The sequence below is a fragment of the Monodon monoceros genome, unplaced genomic scaffold (genome assembly GCF_005190385.1).
Source record: "Monodon monoceros isolate NGI ecotype Baffin Bay Population unplaced genomic scaffold, NGI_Narwhal_1 Super_Scaffold_7, whole genome shotgun sequence".
NCBI classification, from domain to species: domain Eukaryota; kingdom Metazoa; phylum Chordata; class Mammalia; order Artiodactyla; family Monodontidae; genus Monodon; species Monodon monoceros.
Window position 1 is genome coordinate 18190787 of NW_021703784.1, and position 14035 is coordinate 18204821.

Genomic DNA, 14035 nt, shown 5'->3' on the forward strand with positions numbered 1-14035 from the left:
TTCCCTGGCATTGGAGTGAGCGGTGCAGCCCTGAGGAGACAGGTCACAAAGATCCCTCATCAACATCCCAATTTCAACATGGTGATAGCCCCAGACTGCTGGAAAAGCCAACCCACACAGAATTGAGTTATCGTCCAGAGGACTCAAACATTTGAACAAATGCTAATATTAGTCTCTTGAATACAGCCCTGTCAGCGGGAAGTGGGGGGATTGTGCCAGCATGCATGGGGCACACTTTTTGGCACAAGGGATCTTGTTGCTAGGGTACAGTAGCTGGCTTCCCCTCCTCCTCCTAACCTTTTTCTCTGCTTCTAAGCTTCCAGTTAGCTGATGGGAGGGGCTGGGGCTGCCCAGCCCAGGCTAGCCCTTGACTCCCTTTCCTGTGACAAGGGATCTATTCATGGTTTCTGAGCAGAGTTCATTGTTTTTCTGGTGTGTGTGTGTGTGTGTGTGTGTGTGTGTGTGTGTGTGTGTGTGTGGAGGACGGTGAAGGGAGAAGCCATGTGTGAACTAGGGAGCCCTCATCTTCTAACCAAGCTGGCCAGGCTATTTAATCAATGCTGATCCAAGAACAGGAGCAGAACGTTACCTAGCAGACCTTGAGGTTTTGCATTGGTGCCACGGACCCATATGGTAAGGCCATACCCTGCTCTGCCCTCTCTTTCTTTCTACTCCCACCCCTGACCCCACCCTTGGAATTCTAGGCTCTTGGAAGGAATCTCCTCCGGCAGCTCTGGTGCAGAGGAGAGGGGGCTCTAGAGGGGACCTGTGTGGTCAACCTCCTGGTTTGATTTTCCCCAGGTGTGGCTTTTATTTCCCACTCTTGTCCCCCATATGCCTAGCCAGGTACTTTGCCTGTAGGCAGCACTTAGCAAATCATTATTACATGAACTCCTCCTCAAAAAAAGGATGAAGAAGTCCTGTACCATTAAAGACCATTTTTGCAGGCTACCACATGGCCTTGGACAGGTGAGTGTTGAGGTGGGGCAGCTCCCGAGGTGAGGCCAGTTTGCTCAGAGGCTGAACTTCAAGCCAGGCTCCCTTGAAACTGAGACAGGAAGAAAGGCTGAGCATGTTCTGGAATTCTCTCTAGACCAGGCTGTGTTGACAGGGGAAGGTGGTCTGCAGGGGAGACGGGACTTACTTCAACTTTAAGGGACTCTTTCTACTTTACTGGATTATAAATTCATTAAAGAAAGGACCCATAGTTTATATGTATTTCTTATTAATATATTATTTATTATACTTAATATTTGTGTTGTACTTTATAAAACCCTTTCAGCCACATAATCTGTTTTCTTCCTCCCTCCCTCCCTCCCTCCCTCCCTCCCTCCCTCCCTTCCTTCCTTCCTTCCTTTTATTCAGTGTGCATTAACTGAATTCCCACTTTGTGCTAGGCCTTGAGCTAGACTCTGGGATGCCTAGACCAGAGAGGAAGGAGAGAGAGAGAGAAGTAAATGAGCATAATAGAGGGTCACAATAGGTGCTACCTGGGTTGAAGAAAGCTTCCTGGAAAAATGACACTTAAGCTGAATCTTGCAAAGTCATAGGAGACAGTATACTGGGAAGGGGACAGCAGGTGCCATGCCTCCGTGGTGTGAGAGTGTGTGAGGATGCTGAGGACAGGCATGTGTGTTAGTATCACCCTGAGTTACGCTGTGGAGGAGTTAGTGCTGCCAGGTGAGGATGGAGAGGTGAGGAGGGGCGAGAGCACAGAGGATGCTGTGAGCTATGCAAGGGAGATTTGGATTTACCCTGAAGGCTACAAAGATCATTAGCTACTCTAAAGATGGTGTTAACTTGCTAATGTTTGCATTTTAGAAAGATTGCTCTGGCATGGAGAAGGAATGGAGACAAAGCTAGATGGGGGAGACTACTCAATGCGTAGCAGGGGTTATCACTCTTATTTCATAAAGGAGAAAGTTGAAATTTGGAGGGCTGATGAGTTACCAAGTTCATATAGTAGGCTGCAGACCTAGCTTTGAACTGCTGGTCCAGTGTTTTTGCCAAGATCTTACTTTCCATTACTCTTCTTCATGGCACATGAATTTTAGGCAAATGTCTGACCTACCCCACTCTATGCTTTCTTACTCCCATTCCTTTGCCTCCTCAACACCTTTTTCCTGGAATACCCAATGACCATATATGTCAGTTCAAACCCTATTCATCTATGAGGGCCTGTCTCAGAGGCTGCCTCTTCCAGGAAGCCTTTCTTGATCTCCCCAACAAGAAGTAAGCTCTCCTTTGGAATTCCAATGTTAGTTAAACTGAACTTCTCTTCTGTCACTGAACTTGTGCTGCTTTGTTTACATGACTTATCTTCAGGACTCACAGGTAGGTTCTTTGAGGCGGTGGTTGTGGAGGTCCATGTTAATTTACCTTGAACTTACAGTATCCCCCACCGTGGACTGTCCACCTGGGCTGAATACTATTTACTGGGTGAATGAATGCATGGTTCGTAGGGGAGGGGCAGTTTTTCCTCCAAGATAGGAGGGAAAGAGGAAGGATGGGATCTTAGGATCTGAGGAGGGATGTTCAGGGATTCAGTGGATGTCTTCCATGCCACCATGTCACCACTTCCAAGGGGGTGGTGAAGAGTGTGGGCATTGGAGTTGGCCCAATCTGGGCTCAGGTCTCTGCTCTGAAACTTACTGGCTGTGTGAGAGAAAGGTGGGTGGGGCTAGGGGCTCCAGGAGAGCAGGGAGGCCCGAGGGGCATCTATGGGAACACACATGGAGTCCCCAAGATGAAAAAAGGCTCACAAGTGGCAACGAGGGCCCGGCTGGAGTTAGAGAGTGGGGACTTCTTGTGGTCGGTGGTGATTTCTCTCCTTGGTGAGTGACTGACAGCTATTTCCCCAGAGCCTGATGCTGGATGGCCAAGCCCCCATGGAGGCTCAGTATGCAGAGGAAAGTCCAGGATCCTGGATCTTCAGAGCAGAGCCAGGAGACCCACTGCGGAGGCCCGAGGCCCGGCAGCAACCCAGTAGGCCAGACTGGGCCATCGGGGAATGACAGGGTGGGGGCAGTGAAGGGACAATCTTCCTACATCCTCCAGATTCTTTTTCCCCAGATCTTCCCAGGTCAGCCTTAAATGACTGATGGTGAAAGGCTGTCTCACTATTTATCCCAGACCTGCTTTTGCTGTTTTCCATTTGGGGGCTTGAGTGGGCTCCGAGGCTCCAGTGATCAGACCTCTGCCCCCTACCCCCCCAGGATGATGGGGCAGGGGGAGGCGGGCAGGTGCAGTGGGGTAAACTACCGCTGCGAGTCGGTGGCTGCCTGGTCCCAGGGTGGTGCCTCGGGATGAAGTGTGGCTGGCAGGCGGAGGCAGGGTCCCCAGATGCTCCTCTGCCCTCCTCCCCCACAGTCTCTTGGGCAGGGCGCTGGTGCACAGGGCGGCGTGGCTGGGCGGCGTTGGGAGCCCTGGTGTTGCTGGCTGGTGCAAGCATTGGCTCCTGGCTCCTAGGTCAGTGCTGGGACCTTCAGTGGCAGGGGAGGGGCAACGAACAGTATCTGGGGGACGCTGGGAGAGTGGAGCAGGTGCTGAGCAGGTGTTCAAGGCAGGTGGGATGAGCGTCTTTTCCATCTAGTCTGAGTAGACAGCACGTAGAAATGGGGTGAAGGGCCAGCAGCAGGGACTCGGGCTCTCCGTAAAGAACATTTCAGTCCTACAGTGAGAAATGTGCTCGAGTGGATGATCCAGGGAGGCCCTTGTCAAACTTCTCCAAGAGATCTTTCCCAGTCAGAGGGAGAGACAGAGACAGAGACAGAGACATTGAGAGCGCAATGTCTCTCTTCTGCACGTTGCGGGGGGCCTGCCTCGGGCAGGGCGGTGAGGAGCCCCCCCGAGGCTGCCTTTGCCTCCCTCTGCTGCAGGTCCCTTGCTCTGCTCCTTGGCCCCCTCCTAGGGGAGTCCCTTCCTTCCCCCAGCCTCTCCTTGTCTTTGTCCTCTGAAGCGCTGTATCTGTGGCCGGCTGCCCCTCAGCCTGTTCCTGGGACCCTGCAGGATGAGGATATGAGCTTAAACTGCTCGGAGGCCAGCGGTGAGGAAGCCCTGCTCCCCTCGCTTCCCAGAGCAGGTGGGCCGCGCCCCAAGGTCGCAGGACTCCCACCTGGGCCCCGGACCCCTGCACAGCTGTGGGATCCTCCCTTCTGGCTGGGGGCAAGAGGACCAAACTGAAGGGCCACGAGTTCGCTGCCACCCACCTGTGTCTCCCGTACTGTGAGGGTGGAGCCACAGCCCAGCCTTGTAGAGCTGATCTCTGATTTAGGGCTTTCAGCACTCCTGGGGGACGGTCTTGATCTCTAGCGGGGGCATGGCCAAAACCCCAGGCTGCCAGGAGAGATGGCGACTCGCCCTTTGGGCAGCGTGAGGCTGTGGTGTGGGGAAGAGAAGCCAGGTGTGTGTGTGTGGGGGGGGGCCAGCGCGGGGCTGGCAAGGGCCTGGGTCCAGGGCAAAGAACACACAGAGGGCTGGAAACGTCTCGCCACGTTGTCTCCGCATCCCGCACCCAAACCTTGTCCCCTCCCCTCCAGGTAAGAGTTGAGGGTCAGCAGATACGGTGCTGCTAAGGCTGTGGGTAGAATCAGTTACAGAGGTTAGTTAGGGTCAGCTTGGAGCCTGCTTTTGCTAGCTGTGTGCGCCTTTGGTTCCATTACTGCTTTGAGCTTCCGTTTCCTTCTCCATGAAGTGGAGATGAAAATAGTTACCGCATGAAGTTGGAAGCATGATAAGAGCATAAAATAAAAGGGCTTAGCACAGAGCGTGGAAAAAGCAGATGCTCCACAAACAGGAACCATCACTAGTATTCTCATGAGATTTGAAATCAGAAGACCTGGATCCATCACTTGCAGATCCTGTGACATAGGATGGGTTGCTTAACCTCCGTGCCTTACTTCCCTCTGCAGAATGTGGAGGATGGGAATTCTCACCCCACAGGGTTGCTGTGACACTTAGTGATGGAGCACGTTTAAAAGCACTTGGTTAAAACACAAGCCTAAAAAGCTGCGCAAAGAGGGGTTATTTTGCTCTCGGAACCGGCTGGCTCCCTGGGGAACAGGGAGCTTGATATGGGGTGACCCAGATGCTATCGTGAAGGCCTCTTTAGGTCCCATGGTGGCCAGGTCCGGCTCGCCCTGCCCATGCCGCCCCTCCATCCCGCAGCAGGTGGGATGTGGCTTTCATGCTGTGGTTTCAGTGTCTTTCAGAATAAACACCGAGGACTTCTTGCTGGAAGTGCAGGTGAGGGCCCGGCCAGACTGGCTCCTGGTCTGCCATGAGGGCTGGAGCTCTGCCCTGGGGGTGCGGATCTGCCAGAGCCTTGGGCATCTCAGGTAGCTGGGGCCAGAAGTGGGGCCTGGGAAGGGTGGAGAGCTGATGGGTGGGGGAGGAGCATTGAAGACCTCTATCTGTCTGTCACCATCAAAGTACTCAGGAGGTCATTTTGGTCATCTCCTGGCCTCTGGGCATGATGGTGCCCCAGTCTGTTTCTCTCCTTTGAACATCCTTGATTTTTAACAAATATAAATCCCTGAAGAGGTCATTGTCAAAGTCTTGCTCAGTCACTACACTGGTATAGTATCACATTCCGGTTATACTTAACCCCCATCTCTTGTGCTGACCGTCAGTTTAAAGCTGATTTCCTCCCGTTTTATTCCCTTCTCCTGCCAAGACTCACAGACCACAAGGCAGTGAACCTGTCTGACATCAGGCTCAACAGCTCCAGGCAGTTTGCTCAGCTCTCTCCTAGACTGGGAGGCCTCCCGGAGGAGGTGTGGCAGCCCAGGTAGGGCTTCTCAGGGGGCTGAGTGATGCCCCTCACTTCCTGGTGAGAAATCCAGCAAAAATCTTCCTATCATGAGAGCCTGGTGGCGAGGACACTGGAGGTGTAAGATAGGACAACAAAGAGGAATATTTCCCAATTAGAAATTGCTAACTCAGCTCACAGGAGCCCTGCCCACTGAAGTTTCACATACATCATCTTATTTGCCCCTCACAAGAACGGCAGGATTGGGTGTTATTGTCAGAGGATTTGAAATGGTACTCCTATTCCCATTTTACAGGTGGGGAAACTGAGACTCAATGAAGTAAAGGGCCTTGTGCAAGGTCACAGAACTGATAAGCAGCCAAACCAGGTTCCTGTCTCCAAACTAGTCCCTCTCACCCCTGCCGCACTTTATTTGGATAATTCTGCTATCTCAGGAGAGAGATGGTTAACTGTCTGGAACCTGGAGACCCTCCAGAGAAGAGAGGGCTCTGGGATGGCCCCTTCCCCAAATCCTGGGGGTGGGTGCAAGCTGAGCGGGTTTTCACCCAGCCTGGGTGTCCTCCAGCTTTCCAGCAGCCTCCTCCTGTCCCTGCTCTAAAGCCTTCTCACCCCTTCACCACTGTTCCCGTCTGAATCTCAGAACCCTCCTGTCCAGCTCCTGTCCCCTGTGGGCCGATCAGGGGAACATGGGGTCCCTGTCTTAGATACCTTAATGGGCAAAGGGAAGTAGGCGTGGGACTGACTCTGCCAGGAGAGCCGGGGGGCCGTGGATTTGGGAAACTAGTAGAATCCAGGCATTAGGATGCTGGGGGCAAGAGAGAAGTCAAGAAAGAGGGCTTTGCTCCAAAAGGAGTTGATGTTTTTTCCTTTTTAACAGTGTGTTTTTAAATTGTATTTATTTATTTATATTAGGCTGCACTATGTGGCTTGCGGGATCTTAGCTCCCCAACCAGGGATTGAACCTGGGCCCTCAGCAGTGAAAGCGTCGAGTCCTAACCCCTGGACTGCCAGGGAACTCCCAGGAGTTGAGGTTTATGCTAAGAAAGAGGAGGGGAAAGAGGAGAGCAGGCATATGAGCACACAGGGCCGGGCGAAGGGCTTGGGAGAGAGTGGAGTCATCTGAGGCCGCAGCACGGGACGAAGAACTGAGTCCATTCACTCACTCTCTTACCCACTCGTCCGCTGAGCACACATTACTCACGGGCCTTAGTGGGAACAGCCGGATTTTCACATTCACGAACGCTCCATTTGTAACTTTGGGCCCTGCCCAAATCCAACTGGAGGACCACGAAGTCCTGTGTGCCCGGGACGACTGGGCAGAGCACAGCTGCTGTCCCACAGACCTGCTACAAGCAGGGGCCTGGGGGCTTGGGTGGGGTCAGGAAGCAGGTGGCTGTGGCTACAGAGAGGCCCCCGCTGCTTTCCCCAACAACGACCCCCTCCCCCAGGCCCTCAGGTGGGTGTGCAGCCTGGGGTGGGCCCCGCCCAGCTTCCTGCTGGCGCTGCCTCTGTTTTGCAGGGGCAGCTGTACTTCTGGTCAAATGGTTTCCCTCAGATGCTCTGGTGAGTCCTGTCCTGGGTCCGGGAAGGAGGCGGTGGGAGGAGGGCGTCTCCCCCGTGCCCTCAGGGTGGGACATCCCCACTGGGAAGCTCAGCTGGGTCTGGGGTGGGGTTCCTTGCCCACCTGCCTGCAGGGCCCCTTCTTGCAGACAGAGTTCTGCCCAAACAGAGCCCTGTCTACACCTCTGTCCCATTCGCCACCAGCCACTGGTTTGGGTGGATGACCTCCTTGCCTCACTCCCCGCCCTGGCCTCTGATGTTCCCCGGCCTCTGGGGGCGCCCCAAAGGGGAAACAGCAGCTTCTGGAGACTAAGGATGGTGGGGAAAGAGGGGCCAAGTGAGAGACAGTTTGCAGAGTTCCTTTCACCCGCCTTCCCAGTCATCTAGCCATCTCTTCATCTGTCCTTCCACGCGTCTGTCCACATGCCACCATTTGACCCCTCCTATGGGAAAGGCGTTTTCTTAGATCCTGGGGCTCCATAGGTGATGCAGGCACCACCCCTGCTCTCAGCGAGCGCACCGCCTGATGGGGCAGGTGGATGTGTAAGCAACATTTCCAGCTTCCCGCCCCATGCTTAGGGCCAGGAATGATAAATGGGAGCCGTCCACGCTGGACCACAGGCCTCGATGGTTGGCACAGTGCTGACACCCACCCCGCATTCTTTCCATCTCACCAGTGCTTGTCTGTTTGCAGAGTGTGGGACCAGGCCCCTGGCTTCCCAGGTAGTGGGCGGGCAGGCGGTGGCTCCCGGGCGCTGGCCCTGGCAGGCCAGCGTGGCCCTGGGAGCCCGGCACACATGCGGGGGCTCCGTGCTGGCCCCGCACTGGGTGGTGACCGCGGCGCACTGTGTGCACAGGCAAGGCTGGGGGCTGCCGGGGGGAGGGTGCCCCCTAGCACTTCCTCTTTGGCCGTTGGTGTGTCCTGTATACAATGTCCAGCTGTCCGCCTCCCATGTCTGCTGAGAGTGGGCCCGGGCGGTGTTTGTGAAATTCTCCCTGTTCAGTGCCAAGAACAGCTCTGCCTAGACAGCAGTCATAATACAAATATTGGTTCTTTAGTTTTGTTCGGTCTTTACGTTTTTAAAATGCTTTCGCACTCACAACCCTCCATGATTCTTAACGTTTATCACCACTGTAATTAAATCAATTTCCATGTAATTATTTGTTTAATGTCCTTCTTCCCCTTTACACTGGAAGCTCCATGGGGGCAGGGAAGAGTCTTGTTTACCACTGAATCGCCTCCCCAGCAATCACACTTAGGAAGTGGGGAGACAGCACTGAGGAAAGCTCTGTTGACTCGGCTTAGAGCTATGATAATAACACAAGGCCCTTCCATGTTTGCTGTAAAACTTGAAGGGGGTTATGCCGGAGAGTGCAGGGGTGGTGGCCAATGATCATAGTGTCTCACTTCTCTCTCCATCAGTGCCTGAGCATTTATTAAGCACCTACTGCATGCCCAGTGTCTTGCCAGCTGCTGGGGGATTCTAAGAGGCCTGGGTTCTGGGAGCTTGCAGCCTGGTGATGGGGCCCCCACTAACAGCCGTGCTTGTTGGCTTCCTCCCCCCACCAACTCATTTATGTCAACGTCTCCGGCCCTTCCTCCCCCAGGCTCAGCTCAGCTCCCTTGTGCAGTTTCAGGCTGTCCCGCCGGTCCAGCTGGCGGGTCCATGCGGGGCTGGTCAGCCAGAGCACGGTCAGGCCGCACCAGGGGGCTGTGGTGGAGCGGATCATCGCCCACCCTCTGTACAGTGCCCAGAGTCACGACTACGACGTGGCCCTCCTGCAGCTCCGGACCCCGCTCCACTTCTCAGGTGAGGCTGTGGTGAGAGGGGTGGCGCAGGGAGCGCGAGAGCCCCGTGGGTTCCTAAGACCCCCTTGTGCTGTGAACCCAACGTTCACTTCATTTGGTGACCGTCGTGGACTCTGGCATCACCTGGACCTGGGGTGGCGCCAACTCTTCCACACACTCTTTTGGGGACAAAGGTTCTGGCCCTTTTCCCATCTGGGCTGCAGGCGGGATTTGCCTCGAGGTCCCAAGAAGAGCTTCTCAGTGGCTCCATCTCCCAACAGGCTGCTGGTGCCAGGTCCCAGCTGGGCTATAGTGAATAATAGTTAACTATGTATTGACAGTTAATAGGATAACAGTTAATAACTAGCACCATGTTACGGTTAATAAGATTTACCTTACCAAATATTCTTTCACCCCATCCTCAGAACAAACCTGACAGGGAGCTGAGGCTGTTGTATGTAGATAAGGATGTTGACCTTTAGAGAGCGAATTGACTCTCTTCAAGTTCACGAGGCAAACAATTCCCGGGGCAGAGCGTCTCCTCCACAGCATCTGCCCTTGAAGGGCAGCTCTTCCACACGTACGTGCCAAGTGCACTCACCTACAGACACACATGCTCACACATACACACACACACGTGTGCATGCCCTCACACGCTCACACACTCATGCAAGGCTCACATAAGTATGCACACCTACTCCTGTGCACACCTACTCTCACACCACACACACACACACACACACACACACACACACACACACTCAGCACTCCTCCCTCCCATTGCTACCTGGAGGCTTGGGTTTCCCCAGCAACAGCGGTTTCTCTATGCCGTTCACAAATTCTACGTATATGGATGCTCTCTGCACCGTTGTTCAACAGTTAATGCTTCTAAATTGACATGAATATATTTAAAGGGAAACTTTAGGCTACTACCTAATTGGAGAATCCATATGACTTATATTAAATAGATAATAACCACAAAAATGCACAGAGTGAAAACAAAACAGTGCTCAGGTCCCAGCTAGGAGCTGTGCTCTGCAGGAACTGCCGCGTCAGGCCGCTCTCTCTGTGCTTGGAAGGGGTGGGCAGGCGTGAAGAGAGGCACAGAGTAGCACCAGACAGGCGCTTTCTCCTTGGTGCAGAAGAGGGGCTGAAAGAGAACCGAAGAGGAAATACTTTCTCCCAGCGAAGTGGCGTTTATCTAACGGCAGGTCTATGCATTATGTAAAATCAGGTTCAGGCTCTGCCCACAGGACAGGTTGCACACTTTTGGAAACCATGTCCCAAGAGGGTCCACACACCCTGGGGAAAATCCAAAATGGGTCCTCATTAGGAGAAGTTAGGTACAAACACCCAGAAGGAGTTTCCATCCCCCCTCAGCCCTAGGTGGGGATGCACCGTGTGTACACCGCCCGGCCTAGGGCACCAGGCACACTGCAGTTTCCACACTGTCCTCTGCGTGAATGGTGGCTCCCAGGTGGGGCAGTGCCTGACCCGCACAGCTGTACGGGAGGCCGGAGCCAGGACTGTTTGAGGAGGGGTCGTGGAGGACGCGCCCGCCCTGGTCCTTTGCCCAGGCTCGCGGGCAGGGAGGCCGAGCCGGAGTGGGACCCGGGACCACTGCCTCTCCGCAGACACCGTGGGCGCAGTGTGCCTGCCGGCTGAAGAGCAGGATTTTCCAAGGGGCTCGCAGTGCTGGGTGTCTGGCTGGGGCCACACTGACCCCAGCCACAGTGAGTCAGCTCCCAGGGCCCGGGGTGCACAGGGGTGTGGGTGTCGGGAGGCATCCTTTCCCAAGGTGAGGCACCTCCTCCTTCCCTGGCCACAGGGCAGCGCCAGCCCCCTTCTCCTCTGGCATCACCCTTGGCCAGCCCCAGGGGCCCCAGTCTCCCCTGTCTGGGTCTTTCTGGGAGAACAACCTGGTGTTTTCCCCTAAACCCAGGCCCCTTCCTCCCCCCTCCCCTTCTGCCAGGAGGGCCACGGCCTCAGCATCAGGGTGTATGTGTGGGGTCTACTCCTCCTCTTCGCTCCCAGCCCCCAAGTCTGACGGACCCCTGCCTCCTCGCCCAGAGTCCACAGCTTCCATCCTGGGCTCCCCTCTTTGGGCCTCCGCACCTCCGGGGCCTCTAAGGCTCTCTTGCTGCCCTGCTTTCTCGGGCCTTGCTCTGCGCCCCTGCATCTCTGCATCTGCCTCCCGCAGCCCACAGGTCGGACACGCTCCGGGACACGGTGGTTCCCCTGCTCAGCACCCAGCTCTGCAACAGCTCTTGCGTGTACAGCGGGGCCCTCACGCCCCGCATGCTGTGTGCCGGCTACCTGGACCAGAGGGCCGACGCGTGCCAGGTGCAGGCGGGCGGGGGCCCGGTGTGGGGTGGGCGGGGCCTGCGGCCAGGCGTCCGTCTGACATGCTCTCCGGGAGCGGGGCGCCCAGGCAAGTGGGCAGCGCGCTGCGGGTTGAAGGGGGCCGCGAGGCAAGACGGGATCGTCCTGGAAGCAGGACCGCCTGGAACGCAGGGTGTGTTCCCAGCCCCGGAGTCGGCGGTTGGGGAGTGGTCTGCCGCCACTCCACCAGGAAGGACTAACTGCCTGTTTCTCTGTGTCCCGGTGCCTGGATGCCGCAGGGGGACAGCGGGGGTCCCCTGGTGTGCCTGGACAAGGGCACGTGGCGCCTGGTGGGGGTGGTCAGCTGGGGCCGCGGCTGCGCAGAGCCCAACCACCCCGGCGTCTACGCCAAGGTTGCCGAATTCCTGGACTGGATCCAGGACACGGCGCAGGTGAGTCGGGGGGCAGGTGGGGCAGACCCGTTTGTGAAGGACCAATAACCCTCGGAAACCGTGACCCTCATCCCTCGGGCCTGGGCCCTGCTGGGAGCTGGGGAATATTCCCAGACTGGGAGAAGGAAGAAGCGATGCTTATAACGTTGAATCCATTCTATCAATTTAAGCATTCACTAAGGAAGAGCTGACCTGAATTTGTAGCCCAGCTCTTGCATTTCCTGTGTGACCTGTGGCAAATTCCTAACTTTGGTAAACCTCAGTGTCCCGGTAGTAACCATCGTGGCTACTGTATATGGCATCATATGTGATGACGACATGAGGTAAGGCCTGCCCAGCATGAGGCTTAGAGCGAGGGATGCAGGTGTTATTATGTATTTACTTATGACCGTTACTCATCCCTGGTCGTGCCTGCTCTCCCTGCCCTAGGGAGAGAGCTCAGCATTTAGCAGTTTGAGTTCAGCAACTGATTCATTCTGTGTGATCCTGGGCCGGCCACACCACTTCACCCGTTCAGGGCAGGAGCCAAGTGAGAGAATGTGTATAAGAGCACGTGATCTGTATGAAGTACTTTACAAACGCAGAGTGTGGTCGTGGGAAGCACCCTTCTGCGAGGTTGGGCTCAGGGCAGGCGGTAGATAATTAGAGTTTACAGGGGACCTATGCGTCCACCTCCTCATTCAAACCTTACAAAAACCTAGAGAAGCAGATACTTTAGCCCCATTGGACAGAAGTGGAAATGCAGGTTCTGAGTGGCACAGTGATTTATTAAAGTGCTAGTTACTCGGCTAACCGAGGGTGGAGCCACTCTGTAGATCAGCTCCTTTCTCTTTCAGCCCAGGACTCCCTCCCCTGGTCCTGTTGTTTCCTCAGTCTCACTGCATACCAGCCTCATGTTTCCTGGGGTCTCTGGCAGGTCCACTAGATGGAGGAGAAGCAGCAGCCCCGGATGCAGAAGGTGTGGATCTCTTATCACTGCACAAGAGACAGTCACCACCCACTGGCCAGCCTCCAGGCCACAGGGCCTCTCCACTCCAGCCCTGATTTCCAGCCCCTCTATCTCACCAGAGAGCCTCAATGACAGGAGAGAAGCTGGGGTTGTGTTGGGAAGGTCGGGGAGCCAGGAGGTGGGGAGGGAGCAGCTGGAGAGGAGGAGGGTGCTGGCGGCAGTCGGGAGCCTGCCCTTCTGCCCCCTCCCAGCCCCCCAGCCCCTGTGCGCATCTTTTGGGAGGATGCTCAGGGATGCCCTGGGCCTGCCTTCTCCCTGTGATCTCAGGCGGGGAGGTGCCTCCCTACAGACCCAGGTTGGGAAGCTCCTGGGCAGATGGGGTCAAGGCTGGACCGGCCCAGGTGAAGCCCATGGAGTCAGGATCCGCCCCACTCTTCTGTCGATCTCACCTACTTCCTGCTCTCACTTGGCTCTGACTGGCCCTGCTGGGGCGGGGGCGCACTCTGCTTGGTGTTGGAATAGGGTGTAGGGTTTAAATGACAGTTCTGTGAGCTGGTCCAGGACTTCCGGTATTAAAGTGAAATGATGTATGGCCTCGGTCCCGTCCTCCCCCCACCCCCCTTCTCCCTCTTTCTCTCACACCCACATTAAGGGGTAGTAGAATTACAACTTTCCTCCCATACATGTTTCTTAAAACTCTGGAACAGACTTCTGCTCATATAATTCTGTACATTTGTTAAATCTACATGTTATGATTGACAACAGAAAGCCCCAGCCTTCCAGGTGCTCTGATGCTGCAAGTCTGAGTGCCACTGAATTAGTGCTCCCTCCGGGAGGGTCTGGCTTCCCCACGAGACCCATCTCTCCTCAGCTCTTGTTTCAGGACTGGGCCTTCTGGCTCGGGAGATGTCTTTCTGAGTTTCTACCCAGTTAGCATTTTCCTGGTTAAGCTTCTCCCCCACTCTCTCCTCTCTAGCAATTAAAATGCAATTGGTATCTTATTTCTAAAAACCGCAATGAATTTTTTATGGTGCTTACCCAAGGAAATGCAATTAGCGTTTAGCAATAACACAACTTTTTTGTGAGTTTATCAGCATTTTTTTGAGGGGTAGTACAAATGAATATTCATTCCTGGAGGGTCTGCTTCCTTTGCAAAGAAGTGCTTTAGAAAAAAAAGGGCCACAATTTACTGT

The 14035-nt window shown here is 55.1% G+C and overlaps 1 protein-coding gene across 1 annotated transcript; it reads left to right on the forward strand.

Moving 5' to 3' along the window:
- Positions 1 to 1628: 1628 nt before the first annotated feature.
- TMPRSS5 (transmembrane serine protease 5) lies at positions 1629 to 13830 on the forward strand. The gene is made up of 13 exons (XM_029207978.1): positions 1629 to 1694; positions 2862 to 2985; positions 3370 to 3468; positions 3959 to 4081; positions 5201 to 5336; positions 5675 to 5788; positions 7290 to 7333; positions 8025 to 8187; positions 8963 to 9141; positions 10754 to 10852; positions 11320 to 11462; positions 11741 to 11893; positions 12810 to 13830. Exons 1-13 carry the CDS (start codon positions 1629 to 1631, stop codon positions 12816 to 12818), a joined length of 1452 nt encoding a protein of 483 aa, XP_029063811.1. The 3' UTR covers positions 12819 to 13830.
- The last annotated feature ends 205 nt before the right edge of the window (positions 13831 to 14035 follow it).

Coding starts and splice junctions, on each gene's coding strand:
- TMPRSS5 (XM_029207978.1), top strand. CDS start 1,629: ATGTGTGTTAGTATCACCCTGAGTTACGCTGTGGAGGAGTTAGTGCTG. Junction 1,695..2,861: donor TGCCAGGTGAGGATGGAGAG/GTGAGGAGGGGC, acceptor CTATTTCCCCAG/AGCCTGATGCTGGATGGCCA. Junction 8,188..8,962: donor GCGGCGCACTGTGTGCACAG/GCAAGGCTGGGG, acceptor TCCCTTGTGCAG/TTTCAGGCTGTCCCGCCGGT.